General features: G+C 48.7%; 1 protein-coding gene across 2 annotated transcripts in view; it reads left to right on the forward strand.

Moving 5' to 3' along the window:
• DHX29 (DExH-box helicase 29) overlaps positions 1–17,014 on the forward strand; it is a 41,106-nt gene extending 24,092 nt beyond the window's left edge. For both annotated transcript variants that reach the window (XM_036279493.1, XM_036279495.1), the window contains 13 exons: positions 1,013–1,163; positions 1,297–1,414; positions 1,982–2,066; positions 3,253–3,341; positions 5,312–5,440; positions 5,604–5,679; positions 6,002–6,226; positions 8,886–9,022; positions 9,438–9,531; positions 11,301–11,603; positions 13,090–13,221; positions 14,383–14,479; positions 16,737–17,014. In XM_036279493.1, coding sequence (XP_036135386.1) covers positions 1,013–1,163; positions 1,297–1,414; positions 1,982–2,066; positions 3,253–3,341; positions 5,312–5,440; positions 5,604–5,679; positions 6,002–6,226; positions 8,886–9,022; positions 9,438–9,531; positions 11,301–11,603; positions 13,090–13,221; positions 14,383–14,479; positions 16,737–16,792 — 1,692 coding nt within the window. In that variant the 3' untranslated portion in view covers positions 16,793–17,014. The remainder of the gene's footprint in view (positions 1–1,012; positions 1,164–1,296; positions 1,415–1,981; positions 2,067–3,252; positions 3,342–5,311; positions 5,441–5,603; positions 5,680–6,001; positions 6,227–8,885; positions 9,023–9,437; positions 9,532–11,300; positions 11,604–13,089; positions 13,222–14,382; positions 14,480–16,736) is intronic.
• Positions 17,015–25,045: the final 8,031 nt, after the last annotated feature.

The raw sequence follows: 25,045 nt of genomic DNA on the forward strand, positions 1-25,045 counted from the left end.
ACCGAGGTACGTGCCCTTAGCGGGAACCGAACCCGGGTCTCTCAGGACCGCAGGCCGACGCTCTAACAGCTGAGCCAAAACGGGCCAGGGCTGAAAGGTTACTTCTTTAATCTTTGTTTCAGAGTCTGGTCTTTGGTTTATATTATTTTGTGTTCTTAATTGTTATGGGTGGTACAGGAGCACATGAAAAATCAAAGACCATAAAAGTAAGAGGTACCTTGTATTATTTCCTAGCAGTGCTCAGTTGCTGAGGAGGACACTTGTACGGGTTGTCCTCCTCTATCTGAGCACCTCGGGTCAGGAGGGGTGGACCAGACCCTGGCCGGCGGGAGCCGCCCCAGCGCTGTAGTGGCGCTGCCCGGGCTCAGCTCTCCCTGGCGTTCGTTCCAGGCGTGTCTCTGCTGGCACCACCAAGCTCTGTGATCCTGCATTTTGGCCAGTGGTACTGTGCCCAGTGTTTTCATTGTGTCCACGATATTTCACGCATTATCCAGTCGAATGTCAGCACAAAGTTACTTTATCTTTTAAGTAAGCAGATAAACCAAGAAAGCAAAGAACTAAAATCTTTCCCTAAAACTTCAGAGATAGAAATTAGAAACTTAAGAGGACTTCAGAAAATTAAAGGTATTCAAAAGAGATGACTGGAACTCAGCAACCAAAGTAAAATCTAGAAAGAACGAGGCAGGTGTAAACGCCTTAGTCACGTTATCGCGGCCCGTGGCCTGGCCTTCTCAGTTGCTGCGGAGCGATGCCTGCAGCTCTGCTCTCTTTCGGTTCTCGCGCGTAGGGCGCGGGCCGAGGTCCGGAGTTGTGCTGCACTCGAGGGGCTGGATGGAACTGAATTATAGGAGAGGTGAATGTCATACTTTTCCCACTGTTAAAAATGGTACTCTTCTATATTTGAACAAAGTAATAATGGTGACAATGAGAAAAATACAGATCTTTCTCCTTCTTTGTATTATAAAAACATTTAACATTTTTGTCCGACTTTTTCTGATTGTGTTTCTTTTAGGAATACATCTCAGTTTCGAGTGGAGCTGGAGCAGTTGCTGATTTGAATCCGTTTTACCAAAAGTACAGCAGCCGCACTCAGCATGCTCTTCTCTATATGAGCCCCCATAAGATCAACTTGGATCTTATTTTGGAACTCCTTGCCTATTTAGGTATGTGTCAAGTTCTGATTGTCTCCGTTTGCTTTGATAAAACTTTTTCTAGTAGTTTGAAGTGTTTTATTAGTATCTTAGATGCTGTTTCTTATCTTCTTATTTTGAATATTGTATCTTTTAAAAATTGCAGACATAAGTCCCCAGTTCAGAAATATTGAAGGAGCAGTATTGATCTTTTTACCCGGCCTTGCTCATATTCAGCAATTGTATGATCTCCTATCAACTGACAGAAAGTTTTCTTCTGAACGGTAACTACAAATCTATCATATTCCTGGTGGTTTGTAAATAGAAAAATGTTTCATACATTAAAGCTCTTGATCAAGCTTTCAAAGTCTTTTTACCTTCGGTTAAAATTGTCCATGGCGAAGTTAGTGTGTTTTTGTTTTAACATTTCTATCATAGCATTTTATCTACTGAAAATTTGAGGTACACTTTCTGCATTTGCTCTGTCATAGGCAGCCCTGTGCTCAGGAACAGGAAGCTGACCCCTCCCCACCACGGGATGAGCAGAGCCCCGCCAGGGCTGCAGTTCCTGCCGCACGCCCTTCCAGCTGCTGCTGCTGGCTCGCTTTCCGGCGCAGCGCAGCAGCTTGGAGCTCAGAGCCCTGTGTTCCCTGCAGTCCAGCCACACGCACCTTTTCTCTGTGACGAGTGTGTAGGGTTTCACTGTACTGTTTCAGAGCTTTAGTGTGTGTTTAAATTTTTTCATAAGAAAAAATGTCACAGTTGCTTTCTGTTAGCAAATAAATTTTGTTATTGTTTGCAGTGTCTTCTAAAGAGAAACTCTCGCTAAGAACTATGATTTTAACTTTCAGATATAAAGTGATAGCTCTGCACTCTATTCTTTCAACCCAAGACCAAGCTGCAGCGTTCACACTTCCTGCTCCAGGAGTCAGGAAGGTAAGTTCAGGCCAGCAGATGTGTCTGTGACCACAGAGACGGTTTCCTGGAAGTGTATGACCTTGGCATCAAGGACGGTGACTGACGGGGAACACCTTACAGAGCATGGCACTCTAGACCAGCAGTTCTCAACCTGTGGGTTGCGACCCCTTTGGGGGTCGAACAACCCTTTCACAGGGGTCACCTAAGACATAACAGTAGCAAAATTACAGTTATGAAGTAGCAAGGACAATAATTTAACGGTTGAGGTCACCACAGCACGAGGACCTGTATTAAGGGTCGCGGCGTCAGGAAGGTTGAGAACCACTGGTCTAGACGCTCTGCAGCTTAACGCACTCAGAAGTGACCCAATGTGAACGTCGAAGTGTTTGGATATTTATATTACGTGTCACTAAAGGGACAAGACTTCTAGGAGGAATGGTAGTTGAAAAATATGGCAGGATGTTGCCTGTGAAAAGAAAAATCACAACTTTTACCCCAAGAAGGCGTCATGGAGGATGTTGGGTGTCAGGAGCTACTGAGTCCAGGGAGAACTCTTGCTCTTTTCTAGGCTGTCCATGCTGCTGCGGGTGATACATAGACCATCTGGTGGGGAAAGCTCAGCATTCTCTCCGTGCCCGCTGTCCGGGGTCCTGAATGAAGAGATACTTGGCAAGGAGAGTTTCTCAGATTCTGAACCCTCTCTCAGAAGGGGGAAAGGAGCACAGTATAGGAACTGTGGGGAGCACAGAGCTCCCAGAGGAGCCTGGGCTGTGTGATGCAGGGGCCTGGGTTCCCATCCCTGAACTGCTGCCATTTCTGTGGCCTTCGACGGCCCTCTCAGCCTCTGTCTCCTCGTTAACAGCAGCACAGCCTTAGGGCCCTGGTGTGCTCAGCGCACTGAGAAGACCATCATTTCAGTCCTCTCCTCGGACCCCATCTCCCAGCTACCACATCATTTTTAAGATGACTGGCTAGAATTAAGCGAATGGTATTTTTGTTGGGATAAAAATGTGCCAACTGAAGTGTTGAAACTAATTAGAGCAAATTAAAGTGACAGTGTGATAACAAATAGAGTGTGACATTTTAGAAATAAACTTGAAATTCACTTTTAAATTTATCGGCTCAAACTCTCTAAAGTAGTTTACATGATAGCCCATTGCTGAAAATTGTTACCTAAATGTTTTGGCTTCTTGTTTATTTTCAGATTGTTTTAGCAACAAATATTGCAGAGACCGGTATCACTATTCCAGATGTTGTATTTGTAATTGACACCGGAAGAACAAAAGAAAATAAGTAAGTTTGACTTCAAAACACTTTTAACCTGAAAAGGTTGAGAACTGAAAAGAGTTTGTGGCTCTTGAATTCTCAGAAAACACAGAATCATAGCAGGAAAATTCCAGATATTCTAATTCTGCCCAAAGCCAAACTATAAGAAACTTAGAGCGTCGAAGAGTGAATGTCAATTCCATGTTGTGGTTTCCCGTAGTTCCCAGTGGGCTGCTACTTTTAGAAGAGCACTCAGAAAAATTTCAGAACATCAAATTTTGGAAATGTGTTTGTGAAATACACTGTTTTATGAAAGCATTGTTTGTGAGATTATTAAAAAAAAAAGAACATCAGTTTTGAATAACAAATCTAATCTTTGATCTATTATCTTGAGCAAGCAATGTGACCTTCAGTTACAGTCATCAGTTTCCTCACATATAAATGGGGAGCGTGGGACTCTTGTGGCTGAAAGTGTCCAGTCCAGTGAGTGACAAGCAGTGACTCTGACTGACTCTTCATCTAGAAGGTCGCTGCTTTGTAAATGTTTTAATGTTTCTTCACATAAAGAGATGAGACTGCCTTCGCAGTCTGTGGTCATTTGCCAACACAATCCCTAGTGTGGAAGCAGGAGCCGTTTGGAAGTGAGTGTGACTGTCCAGTGCGAAGTGAACCCTTGATTATTTATTTATTTATTTTTTAATCCTCATCCGAGGACATTTTTCCATTTTTTGTACAGAGTGGGAGGGAGAGAAAGAAAGAGAGAGAGAGGGAAACATTGATGTGAAAGGGACACATCGAGTGGCTGCCACCCACACGACCAACCAGGGCCGGGGACAAACTGCAACCGAGGTACATGCCCTTAGCGGGAACCGAACCCGGGTCTCTCCGGACCGCAGGCTGACGCTCTAACCGCTGAGCCAAACCGGCCAGGGCTGAACCCTTGATTATTAACATTACACCTTGCAGTGGTTATCAGCCTTTCTGATGCCGTGACCCTTTCATACAGTTGCTCATGCTGTGGTGACCTCTAACCATAAAATTATTTTTATTGCTACTTCATAACTGTAATTTTACTACTGTTATGTCTTAGGCAACCCCTGTGAAAGGGTCGTTTGACCCCCAAAGGGGTCGCAACCCACAGGTTGAGAACTGCTGCAGAGGAAGTGTTTTCAGGGTTTAACTGTATCTTTGAAAAATATGGTGGATTATGCCCTGGCAGGTTTGGCTCAGCAGTTAGAGTGTCGGCCCGCGTACCAGAGAGGCCCGGGTTCAGTTCCCGCTAAGGGCATGTGCCTCGTTTGCAGTTTGTCCCCAGCCGTGGTTGGGCCGGTTGGGGTTGTGGGTGGCAACCGGTCGATGTGTCTCTCTCTCTCTCTCTCTCTCACTCCCTCTCTCCCTCTCCCTCCCTCTTTGTCTCCCCCTCTACCTGAAGGTAAATGTAAAAATGTCCTCAAGTGAGGATTAAAAAATATATATGTACATAAAATAAACAAGGTTCCATGGTCAGATTAATTTGGGAAAGGGTAAATTAAACAGGTTTTTCTCCTGTGCTAGAGCATTTAATTTGGTGGTACGAGATTTAGTGATGCTTGCTAAGTTATATAATTATGAAATGTGATTTGGAAAATATTGGTCCACAATGAAAATAGACGTTTTTTAGCCAGTCTTGAACTTTATTTTAAGAGTCGGCTATTTCAGCCCTGGCCGTTTTGGCTCAGCGGTTAGAGCGTCGGCCTGCGGTCCAGAGAGACCCGGGTTCAGTTCCTGCTAAGGGCACGTACCTCAGTTGCAGCTTGTCCCCGGCCCTCTTTGGGTCGTGTGGGTGGCAGCCACTTGATGTGTCCCTTTCACGTCGATGTTTCTCTCTCTCTCCCTCCCACTGTATTTGAACAAAATATCGAAAAATGTCCTCGGGTGAGGATTAAAAAAAAACGAGTCAGCTATTTCAGCTTTTTAAGATTTTGATCGAAGGCTGCTATCCATGTACATTTCTTCAGGTACCACGAGAGCAGTCAGATGAGTTCTCTGGTGGAGACGTTTGTCAGCAAGGCAAGTGCCCTGCAGCGCCAGGGCCGGGCCGGGCGGGTCCGCGAGGGCTTCTGCTTCCGGATGTACACACGGGAGAGGTAGGTGCGCCCAGTGCTGCTGTGGAAACACGGCCGTGCAGCAGGGCGTGTTCAATGTACACACGGGAGAGGTGGGTGCGCCCAGCACTGCTGTGGAAACGCGGCGGTGCAGCAGGGCGTTGCCGATGACCTGGAAAGTCATTGCTGTTCTCTTATTTTTCAGATTTGAAGGCTTTATGGACTATTCTGTCCCTGAAATCTTACGTGTGCCTTTGGAGGAATTATGTCTTCACATTATGGTAATCCCTCAGGAACTCAGATCATTTTTTATTTTTCACCCCTTTCTAGAAAAAAAGGGAAGTTAAATTATCTTCTCTTGTGTTACTCCAGATGTTCTGCTTAAATAAACGGCCCCTCCCACCTTTGTATAAGTAGCCCCACTGTGCTTTCATTCCGACACAGGTGCTCTCTCTTCACAGGTTAAAGTGCAGCCTCATGTCCGCCCCAGTACTACCAGGGGACAGCCGGCTGAGTCACAGACATTTTTGGTTGTCAGATTCGGTTCCAGTCTGACCTTCTCATCGTGTTGTGTAAACTCTGTTGCTTGTTTTCAATCTGCAGAAATGCAGTCTTGGCTCTCCTGAAGACTTCCTCTCCAGAGCCTTGGATCCTCCTCAGCTTCAAGTAATCAGCAACGCAATGCATCTGCTCCGGAAAATCGGAGCCTGTGAACTCACTGAGCCTAAGCTGACGCCCTTGGGCCAGCACCTCGCAGCCTTGCCTGTGAATGTCAAGATCGGCAAGATGCTCATCTTCGGGGCTGTATTCGGCTGCCTCGACCCAGTGGTGAGTAACAGCGCGGCTGCTGCTTCACTTTAAATAGCACCTTGGCTGAGAAATTGTGACGTTTGGAAATAATTTTCAACTTTTAATTTTTTAACTAAATAGAGTATACCAACATTAAAATGCAGGAGGTCTGAATGCTTAATGAAAATTTTGAATATTTAACTTTATATACAAGAAAATATATCAATCCATTTACTTCCCTATGCTATAGGTACTGTTTTATATGTGGGTTTGGCTCGTTTGACTTCTGCTATGAAACACCCCACTTGAAGTATTTACTTGATTGAATATGTTGTAGTCCAGCAATTTCAACCCTTCCCATCTCACAGCATATGAACTAATTACTGAAACTCTGCGCATGCCCAAAAATAGATTTTTGCCAATCTGACAAAAAAATAGGTGTAATTTTGATTCATTCCTACCAGATGGCTATTGCTGTGTTAGCTGTTGTCATTTTTAATTTTTTTTTATCCTCACCCGAGGATACTTTTCCATTTTTTGTTCAGATAGAGTGGGAGAGAGAGAGAGAAACATCGACGTGAAAGGGACACATCGCGTGGTTACCACCTGCACAACCCAACCAGGGCCGGAGACAAACTGCAACCAAGATACGTGCCCTTAGCGGGAACCAAACTCAGGTCTCTCTGGACCGCAGGCCGACGCTTTAACCTCTGAGCCAAACCAGCCGGGGCTGTTGTCATTTTTTATTTGGCAGTCTGAGGGAGAAGAGGTCAGTGCCCGACTCAGTCGGGCGCTGCAGGCTGTACACGCCGGTTGAAACGGCTGTGGTAGACAGTTCTTACGAAGCTCTGAGCCCCATAGGCTTTCACAAGTAGAATCAGAGACTGTCTCCCTGCCCTTTTTCTGGGTTATCTCTCTGCTTAATTCTGCCACAGGCGCTCATGCTTTATAGATTGAAGTGCAACCTTATAACCCCTGTGTCAGCACGTACCAGCAGCTCTGTTTTCTCAGACCCTCTCAGAGCCGGCCAGCTGGTGCCATGTCGCAGTCTCTGGGCTCCGGCACCCGTGCTGCCTTTCCAGCTTCCTCAAGCTGTGGCCTTTCCTGGGCAGCAGAGACGTGCCTGGCTCCAGCCTCGTTTTCCCCCGTGTTAGACACGCCCCGGAATTGTGTTGAGTGAGAAAGGAGCCTCTGCACGATGGCTGATGCAGAGCTGCAACGACAGGCGGGGCGTGTGTGGTCCAGATTCCCTTAGAGTGCAGGGGCAAAGCAGGTTACAGTTGGGAGCTTGTGAAACACAGTTCTTTCTTGTAGGGTTGTTTACTGATAATTGTATTATTTTCCATACGAACAACTATAAATTACTTTAGCCCCACCGTGTATTTAAAATGTTTTTTTCTTTATTTGCTTCTAGAGAGAGAGGAAGGGAGAGGGAAAGAGGAATAGAAACCTCGATGAGAAAGAACATCAATTGGCCTCCTCCTGCATGTCCCCAACCTGGACACGTGCCCTGACCGGGAATCGAACTGGCAACCTCTTGGTGCATGGTCGATGCTCAACCACTGAGCCACAACGGCCAGGTCCCACCCTGTATTTAAAGAGCATTGTTGCCCTGGCCGATTTGGCTCAGCAGTTAGAGCATCGGCCCAGGGACCAACGAGTCACGGGTTTGAATTTGGCCAAAGTCGCATACTTTGGTTGCAGTTAGTCCCCAGCCCCTGGTCGGGTCATGCGGGAGACAACCAGTCGATGTGGCTTTATCACATTGGTATTTCTCTCTGTCCCTCTCTCCCTCCCTCCCTCCCTCCCTCCCACTCTATCTGATGATAAATAGAAAAGTATCCTCTGACAAGGAATTAAAAAATAATAATAATAAAAATAAAGACTATTGCCGGCCTGGCCAGTATGGCTCAGTGGATTGGGCATCGTTCCATGGACTGAGAGCTCCTGGTTCGATTCTCAGTCAGGACGTGCGCCCGGGTTGCAGGCTTGATCCTTGCTGGGGAGTGTGCAGGAGGCAGCCGATCCATGTGTCTCTCTCACATCGATGTTTTTATCTCTCTAAAAAATTAATAAAAACATTTTAAAGAGCCTTGCAGGCAGTGGACATGCAGCCAGCCAGGAGTGCAGGTAGCTGAGCTGTGATTCTGGGATGCTTCTACCTGTGACGGCCTGCAGATCATTTCAACTCTCAGTTCTATTACTCTCTCATTCTGGTGATAGTACCTCCTGCCTCACAAAGATGGTATAAAAGTAGAGTGATACTTTTTTTTTATTTATCCTCACCCGAGGACATTTTTTGATATTTTGTTCAGATAGAGTGGGAGAGGGAGAGAGAGAAACATCGATGTGAAAGGGACACATCGAGTGGTTACCACCCACACGACCCAACCAGGGCTGGGGACAAACTGCAGCCAAGGTACGTGCCCTTGGCGGGAACCGAACCTGGGTCTCTCTGGATCGCGGGCTGACGCTCCAACCGCTGAGCCAAACTGGCCAGGGCAAGTGATACATTTTTTAAATCCATAAAATGAATCTAAAAGTAACGAATTAAATGAAAGTGTGTTAGCTCTTGTAGAGCGTGAGAATGTATTGAAAAGAAGCAGGCAACTTAAAAGTGATGTTTTATGACTTTCGTCTTTTACAGATCAGCTGCATGTGCTCCTCTTTTCACTAACTTGTTTGCTTCCCTGGGTAGGCAACACTAGCTGCAGTTATGACAGAGAAGTCTCCCTTCACCACGCCCATCGGTCGAAAAGAGGAAGCAGATCTTGCAAAGTCAGCTCTGGCTGTGGCAGATTCCGACCACCTGACCATCTACAACGCGTATCTGGGGTAAAGGAATCATCGGAGTGTTGTCGAGCCCGGGGGATTTACTTGTTAAAAATTTGCCTGAGACTTTCATTTAAAATACTTAAAATCATATCTAAGATTTAAGTTTATGTTTAGTTATATCATCTTTCAAAGTATAGTTAATTATTTTACAGAGTCATAGTTTTATAATCCTTTCTAAAATTTAAGAACAATATCCTTTGTATTATATGTGTATTACCTTGTATTTGAAGTTAATTTACTGTTATACATAAATAGAAAAAATGTGTATTATGATTGGAATTCTTAAATACAATTGGTGGTTTCTACAGGTAAAATCCCTCCTCTTTTTAAATGATTGTAATTTAAAGTATATGTTGATTAGTTCCTCTGAGAAAGAGAGTTTGTCAAGAATACGTGAACTTTGGTCGTTCTGTAGGTGGAAGAAAGCCAGGCAAGAAGGAGGCTATCGTTCTGAAACAGCTTATTGCCGGAGGAACTTTCTCAGCCAGACGTCTCTGCTCACCCTAGAGGTGAGTCTCCCCGCAGCATCTCACTGGCCGTGCGGGTGAGCTGAGGGGTAGCTGTATTTCGGAAGGAGAAGTGCCTAGGACAGTGCTTGACGCTTTCCCCTCTGGCACTGGGGTGCCCTGAGGGACAGCTTGACCAGCAGGTGAGGACCGGTGAGGGTCCCTTTTCCTGGCAGTTTCAAGATGACTTGGTTGCCCAGCGTTTCCAAGGTGATCAGTGAGTGTTCTTTATAAAAATCATCACGAACTTAGGGACCTAAATATATGCGATGTGTCCCAGTCCTCTGCAGATATTGTTTGGTATTTACACCGTCCCTTCTTTGGACAGTGAGAGTCCTTTAGGTTTTCCGAGTCTTTCATACAACTAAGCAGTCTTTGGTAGCTTCCTTGTTTTGGGAATGGTGTGCATTTTATGCTCCAGGCTTGGAATCAGTCATGTTTCCTACAAGCTCTGGTTCTTTTTAATGAAATTCTTATGCTTTCCTGAATCTTGGCAGCTGCTTAGTTGCAGTGTGGGATGATATTTATGGAAAGGCGTCTGGGGCATCGTCTGCCGTGTGGCTGATTGTGACCATGCTTGTCTGTCTGCTCTCGGTAAGGACACCTGGCAGCTCTGTCCATCACTCAGGACCAGAACTGTGTGTGGGAGGACAGGGAGTGCCAGTGTAGTCCAAGTGGAAAGACAGGGGCTGTGACAAGGGCTCCACACACACTCCTTGGATCTGGGTGCGTGGGGAATGGGGTTTAGTCAGTCATGCTGTGAAAATACCAAGAAATAAACTGTATGCATGTCTTACATGATTCTTCTGTTCTGTGCTTATATTTTAAGAGGTTAAAAACTTTTTATCTGACAAAATTTGACCTATTACTTTTTGTGACTTAATAACTGCTGGATGACAGTGGGGATTTCTGTCAGTGGAATAAGCCTGGTCCTTCTTGAAGCAGATAGAGGGGTAAATTGAGCCACTGTTGGGCACTCAGGATGTGGGAGCCAATCAGCACCCCTTTATCTGTGCTCCAGACCCTCCTGGTCTCCCAAGTCGCTTCTCACCCCTTCCTTCCAAGAGCCTTTCTTGACTCCCCTGGGCTGTGATCCCCCCACCCCCAAGCCTGTGGGGTGACAGCAGCTGTCTGTTGGTCTTTCCTCCCCTGGAATCACAGTCCCTTGAGCCCCAAAACAGAAACCTAAAGGAAATCCTAAATGTAAACATCACCTTTTTAATCACTTGTATCCTGTTTGCTTTGAAAAATGCTCACCCTTCCTGTAGCATTTTCGCTGATGGGCACTACTACTGATGGTAGGAAAAGATGTTAGATCGCAATTTCAGATTAAGTGAAGTTGCCATCAATAAACTTTGTTAAAGTCCTTTAGGAAATTAAGGTGAGATTCGCAGAGACAAATGAAGAAGGTCCTTGCAGTCTAGAGTCAAGATTCCTCCATAGTTGTTTCTCAGTGTTGTTCTCTATATGACCGTCCTTGGGTAATATCTGGTTTTGAAGGGAATGGGCACATTTTTATTGTTCTCCCATTTTAGACATTCATGTGATTTATCACATCTGAAGTCTTGGGGTGGTGGTAACAGATGACTCATTAATCCCTGACTTTCTGTTATCTTTTTTTCCCCCCTAATTTAACTTGGGCTGTAGCAAACTAAAGAATAATTTGGCATCTTCCCAGTTTTGATAGGAAACAGTCATATAAATGCCAAGGTAATTTGGCAGTTTCTCTAATCAGTTATGACCTTGTCTCTTTCCCACCTAAACCAATCTAGGATGTAAAGCAGGAGTTAATCAAGCTGGTTAAGGCAGCAGGATTTTCATCGTCCACAGCTCCTAACGGCTGGGATGGAAACAAGGCGTCACAGACCCTCTCCTTCCAAGAAATTGCCCTTCTCAAAGCAGTGCTGGCCGCTGGGCTCTCTGACAGCGTGGGGAAGATAATCTGCACGAAGTCCGTTGACGTCACGGAGAAATTGGCCTGCATGGTGGAGACAGCCCAGGGCAAAGCGCAAGTCCACCCGTCCTCAGTGAATCGGGACCTGCAGACCTACGGGTGGCTCTTGTACCAAGAGAAGGTGAGTGCTCCTCTTAAATGCCAGCATCGCGGACGTTGTCCTAGCAGTCAGTCGAACGAGATAGGGTGCCCGACGGGTGTGCTGTTTGTTCTCTCCTTGAGCTGTACATTTCTGTTCGTGTTTAAAACCAAGATGTGCATAGTCTCTCGATGGAAGGAAGTCCTTATTCACTAATGAAAGAAAATATTAAGGCTTCTACAGTGACCATCTTCATCTTTCCTACTTGAAATAAACACAGGTGTAGCAAAGATGTTTTTTAAAAATGTATCAATTCACCAGGCCTGTGTGGCTTAGTGGATTGAGAGTCCGCCCATGGACTGAGGTCCCACTTCAATTCCCCGGACTGGCACATGCCCGGGTTGCTGGCTCAATCCTCAAGTAGGGGGCGTGTAGGAGGCAGCTGATGGATGTTTCTATCTCTCCCTCTTTTTCTAAAAGATGCATTATTTATTTTAAAAAATATATGTTATTTGTCAATTTCCTGAGGTCTCACTAAAAGATACTGTCTCCAAAGGGAAAAGACATCTTTTTTTTTTTCTTTATTGATTTTAGAGAGAGAAGAAGGGAGAGGGAGGGAGAGATAGAAACATCCATGAAAGAAAACATCGATTGGCCACCTCCTGAATGCCCCCCACTGGGGATCGGGCCCACAACCTGGGCATGTGCCCTGACCGGGAATTGAACCGGTGACCCCTTGGTGCTCAACCACTGAGCCACACTGGCTGGGCGGGAAAGACATCTTATATCTGCATTTCCAAAGACGGGGACTATGGGAGAACTATATATATGATATGGCAACAGTTTGAGTCACAATGTAACTGAAGATAATTTAATGCAAAATATTTATAGATTACCACTAAAACAGTCAACTGAATCAGAGCTTGTTAAAGTAACAAGGATCCATAATTTCAAGTACTGGCTTAAATAATTCCCAACATATCATCAAACTTAAATGTAAAGCACGAGAAATTACTGACTAATAGCTATAGCTGAACATTGGTCTGGAAACCAGAAACTTTGAAACTTAATGATAATGTTATTTTTGCATTATTAATTGTTAAACAGCATTAGCATTATAAAATTGCTTGTCAATGGTTTTATTTATGTTCAAGGTATACAGGGTGAAGCAAAGGTCAGTTTACAGTTGTCCGTATGGAAAATGATACAGTAGTTAGTAAATAATAGTGTAAGAATGAGCTCTGTATTTTGCATACTCACAATTGTAAACCTAGTTTTGCCCACCCTGTATTACTCAGTCTTAACAATTTGTGTTAAAATGTCTTTTAAGAGTTTCAGTGCACAGGTGGTGATTGTGATCACTATTCATTTGGTTGGCAAATTATGCACATAAGAGAACATAAACATGTAGCTTTAAAAATCTTATATAACTCACAGTATGTATTCCAATTACAAAACAGTCTCATGTGAAACAGATCAATGAGTTTCTGATTTTAGGCTGTGCGGTTTTTCCTTTGTCCCTGTGCAGATCAGGTATGCCAGGGTGTATTTGCGGGAGACGACCCTGATAAGCCCTTTCCCGGTTTTGCTGTTCGGTGGTGACATAGAAGTTCAGCACCGGGAGCGTCTCCTTTCTGTCGATGGCTGGATCCGCTTCCAGGTACACACTGCAGCCCATCTTTCTCGTCACATTACCATTTTGCTTCCACTACCTAGCAAAATGAGGCAGATTCTAGGAATTTTTTGGTGTTTGCATGATGTTTTTCTGTAACTTGACTGAAAGTAGAAGATTGTCTTACCTATGTGGTTTTAAATCTGTTAAATTTGAAAAGCAGATTATACTGCCATTCCAGGCTGCTTTTATCATCAGTGAGAGTCACAGCTTGCCATGGGCTGCACTTCCCTGGCTGACTACACCCTTGTGACCTGTCAGTGTCCTCTCTGCAGATCAGGCGCTTGAGCTCAGTGAGCAGCTAAGGGACTTCCCTGATGACATGCTGTGACTGGTAGAGCAAGGTGCAAACCTAGGACTCTGGTCTGCAGACTCATGCTCCTGCCGCTGCACTGTACCACCTACCAAAGACCCAGATTCATGGCTTTGGCTGCACGGTGTCGAATTCTCTAGAAAACTAGGCCAACCAGTGTTACCAGCAATAAGATTGTTTCTCTGTAACCCCGTCAACACGGTTTAAGCTAAGCAAATCTGATACCTTCTCCCATGGTATACTGTGACAGCTGTCAGTCTAAGACTGGAGAGGCAGATACATTTTAAATGCAACTTAAAATACATGCAGTGTTTGCAAAGAGGCTGAGGTGGTAGATATGTTCTGTCACTGGATGTGGCACAACTCCGTTGGAATGCACACTCATTTCTACACTATTGGATTGCACACTCATTCTCTGACATCATTGGATTATACACCATTCACTGACATTGGGTTGCACACTCGTTCCCTGACACCACTGGATTGCACACTCATTTCTACACTATTGGATTACACACCATTCACTGACATTGGGTTGCACACTCATTCCCTGACACCATTGAATGCACACTCGACAGTGAGTAAGCCTTCTTGGTTTGTAAATTATACCTCAAAAAAGCTGTTTTAAAAGTTCTCACCATATTTATAGACACTTAATGAGGAAACTGAAGTTTGGGTCGCTAAGCTACAGGAAGTGATTTGCTGTGTTTTCCCAATAATGTCCTCGATTAAAGTCAGGATGTGCTGAGGCAGCCTGTCATGTACCTGTGCTGCTCTTGACTCATTTAAACACATTCACGCTCCCGGCGTTAACTGTCCAATTATCTCCTCAACAGGCTCCTGTAAAGATAGCCGTCATTTTCAAGCAGCTAAGAGTTCTCATTGACTCTGTTCTAAGGAAAAAGCTTGAAAATCCTAAGATGTCCCTTGAAAGTAAGTGTTCGATTATAATGTAGGTAGAAAACAGGATATGTTTAAGAGTTGAAGTAAACTGGATAGCAAATTGAAGTCTTAAATTCCAAGTGATTAAAAATTGTTTTGTCTGCCAGTGTGGCTCAGTGGTTGAGCATCGACCCTGCACCAAGAGGTTGCTGGTTCGATTCCCGGTCAGGGCACATGCCCAGATTGTGGACTAAATCTCCAGTGGGGGGCATGCAGGATGCGGCCAGTCGATGTTCTCTCTCATCGATGTTTCTATCTCTTCCTCTCTCTTCTTCTCTCTCTAAAAAAAAATCAAGAAAAAAATTTTTTTAATTGTTTTAATAAAATGTATTTAATGCTGAATTCCATCAGACTCACAGGCAATTATTCACAACCTAATTGTTGTCTTAAGGTTCTTTTAGTTCACTCCTTCCTCCTCTAATCTCCACTTCTAAACTTCTGGCCATCACACAGGAAGAGGACGGTAGAACTAAGCATGTCATCTTGGCTGCTTGTTAGCGCACCAGTGACTGGCACCGCATCGCTGTCCTACATAAGAAGGCGCCCTTCTGTGAGGCTCCCGGCATGCGTCTGCCATCTCAGACGCAGAGCCACCAGCCTGCGGGGGAGGTGCTACTCCTTCGGCAGAGTCTGCGGGACCCTGAGTTTCTAGCCAGTTGGGTGCAGTCAGATGTGCCAGGTCACCAGGTTGTCGTCAAATGACCTCGCAGCTGTTACAACACCAGGTCCAGAGACCTGCCCAGACAACTGATCTGTGCGGGAGACGCTGTGGCTGAGTTACTGTTTCTTCTCTTTTCATCTGTACTCCTTCTCCCGCTGCCTCCTGCCCCCGCTCTCTCAGTGCAGTCACTGCTGCTAACCGGGGGGTTCCTGGGAGGGCTGCCCCGCTCAGGACGCGCTCGGCTGCATCTCCGGGCGGTGAGGTGACGCGTGTCTCTCTCCTGTGTTCACACTGGGTGGTGTGGAAGGCTCGGCTGAGTCAGGTTTTCAGGAGAACACTTTCCAGTCGCTGTGTCTTCCCTTCACTCCGCCTCAGCAAGCTCTTAAATGTGGTTTTCCTGCTTTTGATGATTTTTAGAATCGATTAGTGGGTTCAGTGTGATTGTATTTAATAAACGTCCCAGTTAGTTCTCACGGCCAGGAAGTGGGGTGTAGGTGAATGTGGATGCAGCGGCACTGTTGGGAAGTGGTCAGGCCGGATATCCTGAGATGTGGCTCTTTCCTGAGGGAGGTTTGGGCGCCGCTGCTCGGCCTCAGAAAGAAGTGCATTGTGTCAAGGACAGCTGGGACCTCAGCTTTAAATGAGAAGAGAACTGCAGGAGAATTCCAGCATTCCCCTCTGCCGCAGAGAGCAGCACTCCCCCTCAGGCGGCGCGGGGGCGTCTGCCCTGGGAGGGGGTCTGAACATCTGTGTCCTCTCTGGCTGCGCATAAGACAAGCTGGGGTCCAATGCAAGCTTTTGAAAAGGGAGAAACTGAAGTTGCTCTTCCTCAGATAAATGTCGTGATTTTCTGTAGACCCGCAGTCATGCCCATGTCAGTGACCCCTGGGCCTAACTGTCAGGCCGTGGGCCCACTATCCAAACTCCCCACTGCAGCGCTGAGACTCAGCACCCCCTCGAATCGAAGCGTCTGGTACAAACAGGACTTCAGTCTCGCAGCCGGATGCCTGCATCTCCCTGAAGGGTGGCTGGGCCTTCGGAAGTCACAGTGTCAGAGCGCTGTTAGAAGTAGCAGCAGCAGCTGTTACAGCCTCCTTAGCAAGTAACGTGGCCTCTGTTTGTCCGGCTGCTGTGCTGTGTGAGAAGCCTGTCACGCCCCTTGACGCCTCTGGGAGAGCACCCCTCTGTCTCCTTTGGCCTAAACCTGGGGAAACCGACAGTCTGGCTCTGTACTGTGGCACCTCCAGGGCGTCCGAGCGAGCAGGGGAGAAGCAGGCAGGCTTCTGTCTCAAAGGAGTTTGTAAAGAAGGGAGTCCTCCCAGAGCACTAGCAGTTACATCACATCGTCTCTTCGGGCCTTAGCCTACTTTTTGTCAGAGTAGGTGTGTAAGTACAGCGATCTTTAAACACTGTGTCGGGCAGCGCATTATGTAGGTGTCTGGAGTTTTATAGCGAATGTTGCTGTGTTTGTTTTGTATTTCAATTTAAAGGAAGTTTTTCATGAGGTCTACCTGATGTTTGCGTGTGTATACATTGGAAAACTAGCCAGTGATGGAGTTGTTCATGGGGTTTTTTTCTCCCACTCAGATGACAAGATTCTACAGATCATTACAGAATTGATAAAGACAGAGAATAATAATTGAAACTGAAATTCACGATCAGCTGCTTCAAAAAGATGAAGACACAGTCATGAAATGATGTGGAAATGGACCCTCCTCCCGTCTTTCCGCACCTCAGTGCTGGTACCAGCCACAGCGAAGGCGGCCGGCGAAAGCACACTTTAAACGTGTAATTTTCTAGTTCCTTTTTAATGACAGTTGTTCTCAGTTTATTTGCCACTACATTTACAATAAATTCTTTGGTATCACCCCGTTCAGACATCATTTTGTCCTTTGGGGCAGGGCGTGTGTGCAGTGTCGGGCTCAGTGTTGAGAGTCCCGTGTGCCGGCAGCTCCTCTATCAGCCACTGACGCCTGGGGCGTCTGACCTCGACCGGCAGAGCGCCTCCGAGCCAGGTGGGATTAGATCTCCATGGGAAGGAACAGCGGTACGAGTCAGCTATCTCACGTCTGATTCTGGGAGTCAAAACTGAAGGGGCGCGCACGCTATTCACGATGCCGTGCGTCTCAGGGACGGTTGACTAGCACAGAGGTGCTCGCAGGCTGTGGGGATGCTGGGAGCCACACCCTTCAGCTTGAGGGAGAGAGAAAACATCTCCACTGCCTCCTGCACGCCCCCCACTGGGGATCGAGCTTGCAACCTGGGCATGTACCCTGACCGGGAATCAAACGGAGACCTCTGTCATGGGAGGACACTCAGGCCACAGCCACAGGGCCGGGCCATGTAGCTCTGCACGTGCGGCCCCCTGCTGTGCCCGGTGCTTCTGGGTCTTTACCAAACAGACTCCCACTTCGATGTCACCTCCACGGACCTCCCACTGACCCACTGCACGCCGTTCTGCAGCGCATCTCCCCTCAGTCCCTCCGACAGCACGGAACTTCTGTGAGCGTGGACTGGCTGGGTGAAGGCAGGGGGAGGGGAAGGGGCAGGAAAAGGGGCAGTGGCATAAGCTCTCTCGAAGGGGTTACACACTGAGAAGAGACTACGGGATTAAGGAGCAGGTCAGCCTTTGGAGAGCAGTTCGAATACAGGGTGGTGGGGAGCCCCCCATTTGGTGACTCGCTGGAGGACGAGGATGGTATCCCACAGGATCAGCAAGGGAGAATCCTGCCATGCGGAAGCTGCAGGGGTCCCGGCACAGGCTCCTACCTGTGCAGTGCTCTGCCCAGGGGAGCCCACCTGAGACTCCGAGTCGAAGCACTTTACTGGGGGCTGGTCGTGTAGGCACAAAGACCAGAGCCATGACTATCAAAATTCCAGACTCCCAGAAGGAAAGGAGGCCTTCCGTGCCCCAAGCAGGCAAAAGTGTTTTCTGGAAACTAAGGCCCTTTCCCAAAGCCCAGCTCTCAGGCGCCCGCCCAGAGCCGGGCCTGCTATGCCAACTCCTCCCTGCACAGTCGCAAAGCTCACTTTCAGGGGGTGACTAAAAACAGAAAGGTAGGGCACCGAGTCGAGAGCACTATTTACAGAGGTGATGAAAAAAACGAAACGAGCTTAAAGAGGGAGATGCTTGAGGATGGGAAGGCCCTCACTGCCTGCAGACACAGGAGAAATGACCAGCGGGGAGTGAGGATGATTTAACTCAGAGGGAGCCCAACAAGGGACAGGGAAATACAGGCAACAACCTGGAGGGGCTTTTGGCCTGGGGCTTCCCCCAGCATGCTCAGTGGCTTGGGGAGGTGAGCAGGTACCCCCGACAGTGGCGGGTTTGCATTCACGTGGCCATGGGCTCCGAATGAAAGACACCGGCTCACTGGAATGGTTGACCAAAAATGCTTACCTAGAGGCAAATGGGGCCAGGGCAGAGGCTGAGGGGTCAGAGGTCAGGATCTTGTGCCAAATGCATGCTTGTTGTTTCAAGTCCTTTGCTCCCCTCCCCCACTGTTCTGTGTGATTCCTTGTGGACGGTTTCCACCGATCTGTTCATTGATCCTGTCTTCTGCTGCATCCGCACTGCTGCTAAAGCCATCCGAGTGCTATTTTCAGATGTTGTGTTTTTCAGTGATACGCTGATTTGATTATTTTTGATAGATTTCAATTCTTTTTTTGTTCATTTTGTCCATCTCGCCCTATGTTTTCCTTAACATACTTAAGTCCTCGTCTACTAACTCTAATAACTTATCTGTGGATCATTCAGCTCCTGCTGTCTGTTCATGGTGTTTGCCAAAGTCAAACTATGTGACCAGATACTGGAAAGTGATCACTGCTCTGAGCGAATCAGAAGGCATCACCCAAAGGACAAAGATGATCACTGTGCCAGGAAAGATGTGATTATTCTCACTAGGCCCTGGGACGAGAAAGCTGGGGTGTCCCTTGGGCAGGAAACCGGATCTGCGGAGAGTCGACAGCGAGCCACAGCTGGAGGCAGACACAGGGAGTATTTTCTGCTGCCTCACGGGAGGCAGGTGTCGCTCAGAGAGCCTGTCGAACAGGGAGACCAACCTCAGCATCAGGTTAGAGTCACAGGTAAAGAGACAACTTCACCAAGGTACCAGCCGTACGGATGAGCTGGTAAGTAGGCTTTAGTTTAGACCAACCAAACCAGCCCAGAAACATGGGTCCGGGATAGGGGCAGGGCGACGGGAGGAGAGCCTTCGAGAACGTGCAGAGGAGTGGAGAGAATCTGAAGTCCGGCTCGGGCATCCTGAGCGCAAGGAGGGATCTCCGAGGCCGTGCGGAAGGGAACGCTGTGGAGCTGTGGCGTGGGCGGCTGCCGAGGACGTACATCCGGGAACAGCAGGAAGCCGCCAGAGTAAAGAACGGCATCCATCAAATTCTCCAGCCAGCCAGGAGTGCAGACCGCTGGGTCCGGACAGAGGCACGCGACTCGCTAGTGCCAGGCTGGACTCTAGAGTCAGGAGCCAGCACTCTCAACGCATCTGTTCCCAGTTTTCAGATGCCGGCTCTTTGGATGTGCTTTTCCCTGTGTCCTACTCAGATGCCTGTAAGGTAGCAGCCTGGCTCTGGAGAACAAGAGAAAAGGGGCAGGTGACGGGGCAGCTGTGGCCCGGCGGGAATACCTGGACTTTCTGTGAAGTGCAGCCCAGCAGAAGCAGGGTTGGCCGTGCGTCTGGCCGAGGGTTTTCCCTTTACTAACCCATGTACTCAACCCAAGAGATGCCATGGTTTTGGCCTAGAACCAGTCATTTTGAGATCAAGTGTCTCACACAAATTACCTTTTCCCTTCCAAAAGGCCACAGGGTTTTAGTACCTATTTAACTTCTATGTAGATGGCAGAACTTGGAGACTGGTAGACACACACACACACACACACACACACTTTACAGTTCATTGTAAAGATGGAATTATTTGCCTCAAATCAGTCTGCTGAAAGCTATTAATGAGCAAGTCCTCTTCACGGTGGAGGCCTCGCCCATCCTTTTCCTGGCGGGGTACCATTGTCTGTTCATCCAGTCCCCAGGGGGAATGGTCACACCAGCAGGCAGCCAGCACCTTCGAGGGGGCGGCCTGAGGAGGGGCCAGGAGGGAGCTGGAGAGCAAAAGGGGGGACACTGAGCAGTGTAAACCTAAGAGTAGCTGGTTTCAAGGGGAAATCTCAGGAAAAACGAATATACAAGGTGTGAATGAAAAGGAACAGTAGCAAAAATGGGAGGGTGCAGGGAGACGCTGTTTATAGAAAAGGTGTCTGGGGACATAGGTAGGAGCCCTGTACCTGTTTGCGGTTTTGGACGGTAAGCATTTGTGCTGACAGAAATTTTCCCTCTGCTTCTTTAACGTTAGCATCCTAACAGCTCTAGATAAATGTCAACAGAGACGTGCAAAACCTAGGGTGACTTGGTTTCAGGAAGTCACCTTAGAGTGAGGGACGTATGTCATTGTAACACAACTTCCTGGAATGATTAACTAGGTGAAGAATGGTATATACATTTGATGGGAAACTATAGCTATTGAAAATCATGACTTTGAAGGATATTTAATGAGTCGGGGGAAATGCCATCACACAGTGTTCAGTGCGATAAGGCAGACGGGCCAGAGACAAGGCAATGCCCTGGCACGCTCTCCTCCCGCCAGGCACACGAGGAGCGTTCCCAGCACCGGTAGGGTCCTGTGCTTGGCTGTCTCCTCCCCGGGATGTGAGCAAAGACGACGAGGCGCGTGCTAGTCCTTGGCAGTAAGGAACCACTGCCGGTCTGCGCGGCAGACTCTCCCGAGCCGTGGCCAGGAGCGCAGACCCCCGGAGACCTGACTGCACACCAGAAGCATCTCTCCCAGGACCGCCCGACCTGCGAGGACCGTGCAGGGGGCAGGACACTGACCTGCGTGTCTCTAAGGTCACGTTCGGCTGGGAGGACAAAGACTACAGGAGGATACCAAACGACACATATGTGCGTCTGCATTGTGATACGTTCAGACATACGCACCGGTAACTGAAAGAGCACACACCAAAGTGCCAGTGTATTCTGTTGGGAAACCGATATTAAATTTCTCCACTCATGCCCTGGCCGGTTTGGCTCAGCGGTTAGAGCGTCGACCTGCGGTCCTGAGAGACCCGGGTTCAGTTCCCGCTAAGGACATGTACCTCGGTTGCAGTTTGTCCCCGGCCCTGGTTGGTTGTGCGGGTGGCAGCCACTCGATGTCACTCGATGTGTCCCTTTCACGTCGATGTTTCTCTCTCTCTCTCTGTTCCTCTCTCTCCCTCCCACTCTACCTGAACTAAAAATGGGAAAGTGTCCTCGAGTGAGGATAAAAAAAAAAAAAAAAAAAATTCTCCACTCATTATGATTCTTTTCTAATTTTATTACAATACACAGGCGTTACTTTTCTAGTCAGCATACACAATCAGTCTCTAACGAAAAGCGCAGGGTGGACACGGAACGGAACCGGCGGCCGCACCGAGCAGAGCCAGGGTGCATGCTCCTGCCGCCCTGCGGGCGGTCCCCCTGAGGCAGGCACGCGCTCTAAATGCGGCTCTTTGGTGAATGTGATCTTCACAGCGCTGTGTCAGACCTAGATGGTGGCCCTGGCCCGTTTGGCTCTGTGGTTAGAGCATCGCCTGCCGACCGAAGTGTGGTGGGTTCAATTCTGGTCAAGGTCAACTTAACACACCTGGGTTGCAGGTTTGAGCCTAGCTCCAGTCAGGGCCGTGCAGGAGGCAACCAGTCGATGTGTCTCTCTCACATTGATGTTTCTCTCTCTAAGAGAAACCCAGCGCCCCACCCGCCCCACTCCGAACCCACACGGCTACCCAGCGCCCCACCCCCCACCCCCCACCCCCCCACTCCGAACCTGCACGGCTACCCAGCCCCCACCCCCTCACTCTGAACCCGCACGGCTACCCAGCGCCCCACCCCCCAACTCCGAACCTGCACGGCTACCCAGCCCCCACCCCCTCACTCCGAACCCACAGGGCTACCCAGCCCCCCGCCCCCTCAGCCCCCCGCCCCCTCAGCCCCCCCACCCCACCCCCCCGCCCAGCTCACACCTGGAGACAGTCACTCTCAGCAGCCTCCCCTACACCAGCTGAGGGCTTTGTGAGCCGCAGGCCCTCGGCGCCTTTCCTCCTAATGCTGAGAAACAATGACTTCAGCAGTGCCTGTTTGACCTGCACCCCGAGATCTGACATCCAAGTAGGCCCAGGACATGCCCTTCAGCCCCTCTGTTCCTGTTCAATGGGGCAGCTCTGCTTTGCTTTGGGGAGGGGTTCTTCTACCAGGTCTGGGGATACCGATGCCGCCCTGTTTTCTGTGTGGCGGAGACAGACAGACAGGCCTGCCCTGCCTAACAGAGAAGCCTGGAGCCCTGTTACACAGGATGCCCCCCCCCCCAACCAGAAGACCCTTCGCAAGCTGGGCCTTCAGCATGGCGGCAAACGGGGCGCCCTCGCTTTACCCCGCACTTGGTTGGGGAGATTCCTTGCGTGCAGCGAGCCTGCTTCACAGCCTGGCTTCTTCGCAGATCACCTCCACATCATGCCTTTAGGAGAACTGAACATCTGTAGGACCCACACCTGTAAACGGGAAGGGATGTGCGTGGGAAGGGACAGAGTGATGCTCTGACCGGTGCACAGCAGCGACACGTGACAGTTCTCGTCAAGGGGGCTGTTGTGACCGGCCAGCGCCCTTCACCCTCGGCGGCGCTCAGCCCGTCTTCCTTGACTGCTGTCGGCCTGCTGCCTGCGCTGAGCGGCCGGCGGATCCACCCCCGCGAAGGGAGCAGCCCCAGCCTCGCAGGTGCTCACTGAAGAACGGTGGTGACAGCAGACAGACGACTGCAGTGGTCAGGAACCGGTATACCCCGGAGGCACCCTGACCGGGACCGAGCCCAGAGCCTGGGTGTGCGCCCTGACCGGGACCCCTCAGTGCCCAGGATGATGCTCCACCAACTGAGCCACCAGCCAGGGCCAACAGCTCTCTGAGCTGCTCCTTCTTGTGGAATCGATGTTCGCACCCGGAACCGAGGTGGAGAGAAAGGCGCCTTTTATCACCGACGAGTCCAGCTCCCCCGCATCAGGTCAGCTTGCTCCGAGCCCTCTCACTCCACACAAGGGTGCCAGGTACCATGGCGTGCCCTCTCCAGACACTCTAGACCCGTCGGTTCAGCACCAGCACCCTCTCCGAGAAGCTAAGTAAACCCTCACTAATGTGATCCCCCCAAGTGGCGGCTGATCCCAGAAATTAGACACAGTCCGCTCATCACACTCCAAATCTTCCCATGTCCTCTGGCCCGAGTCCTCGCTTCCTCTCCCCACATTCCCTGCCCCCGTCCTAGCTCAGCCCTACCTCCTGGCACACACTGGGCAAGCGCCTCCAAGGTCTCTCACAGGAAGGGCAACCCGCTCTGACCTCGTGGCTCCTCCTCCTTCTGGGGTCCTATCCTTTGCTCTCTTCAAAACAAGGGCCCAAGGGTGGACTCAAAGCCTTCCCTTAGCATCTGATGAACGTAGAGCAGCATAGGGAACCTGGCCGGGTAGTTCGCTGGTTAGAGCACCGTCCCAGTCAGGGCACATACAAAAATCAACCAATGAATGTATAAATAAGCAGAATAACCAATCTCTCTCTCTCTCTCTCTGTCTCAAAAAAACTTTAATAAAGGAAAAAGAGGAGATTCCAAAATGGCGGCAGAGGGAATGGAAGCTACATAGACCGTCTCCCAGGACCAAACTGGAATTACAACGGAAATAAAGACAAATCATCAGGAAAAAGTAACAGCAAAGCAGCTTGTGAGGACCATATAGCCAGGAACACTGACTGAATCCCGGTAGGACTGCAGAGGCGCAAGAGGGGGGCTGGGAGCCCACAGACAGCAGCAGTCTTAGCTGTGAGCAGCGCCCTCGGGTTACACTCCCAAGCAGCTCCACAGCGCAGAGCCGGGACAGACGCTAAAATAGCCACAGCCACTCACCTTGGGCTCCAGCAGAGGGAGGGTGGACTGGATTGAAACTGTGTGGGGACACTCGGGATTTGGAGGGCACTCAGAGCTTTTGCAGAGTTGCAGCCACGCAGGATGGTCATCTTACTCCTTCCCAGGGCTCTGGGGAGAGGTGGTGGCCCCTCCCTGGGAGATTCAACCCCACCCAGGTGGGCCATTGAAATGCAAATTGAGGCTCATTAACAACCAGCATCTGCCCCACCCTTGGGAAATCCCCTTACGCTGAGCACCTGAGGGAGTTTTTCATTCTTCAGGTGACCGCTACTAAAAGCCTCCAGGTGAAAAGCTAGAGGATAACTGAACCTTTCCTGGGCTAGCAACTCTACCCAGGAAAGTAGGACTTGACAGTGGTGTTTAACATGGGTCCTCCCTCGCTCATCCAAACCCAGGAGAGGGAGCCACAAATAACAGAATTCCAACAACCACAGGGAAAATTTGGCAGGCTCCAAACCCCACTGAGATAGCCAAAATGGTGAAACAAAGAAACAAATGCCAAATGAAAAAACAAGAGACCTCTACCGAAGATGAGATAAGTGAGGAGCAGTTAAGCAAGTTAACAGAGCTAGAATTCAGAGCCACGATCTTAAGGAAGCTCAAAAGCATGAGTAAGGACATCAATAACGTGAGCAAAGACATAGAAATGTTGAAAATCAACCAATTGGAAATTAAAAACCACCAAGAAGAAATGAAGAGCAACATATCAGAAATAAAGAACACATTGGAAGGTCTAAACAGCAGAGTAGAGGAAGGTGAGAACCAGATCAGTGAATCAGAAGACAGGGTAGAAAAAAATTAACCAATCAGAAAACCAAAAGGAAAAAACAATTAAAAAACAGGAAGACAGCTTAAAAGAACTGTGGGACAACTGGAAATGTAATAATATTCAC

This window comes from Molossus molossus, unplaced genomic scaffold (assembly GCF_014108415.1).
Source record: "Molossus molossus isolate mMolMol1 unplaced genomic scaffold, mMolMol1.p scaffold_m16_p_3, whole genome shotgun sequence".
Taxonomy (NCBI): domain Eukaryota; kingdom Metazoa; phylum Chordata; class Mammalia; order Chiroptera; family Molossidae; genus Molossus; species Molossus molossus.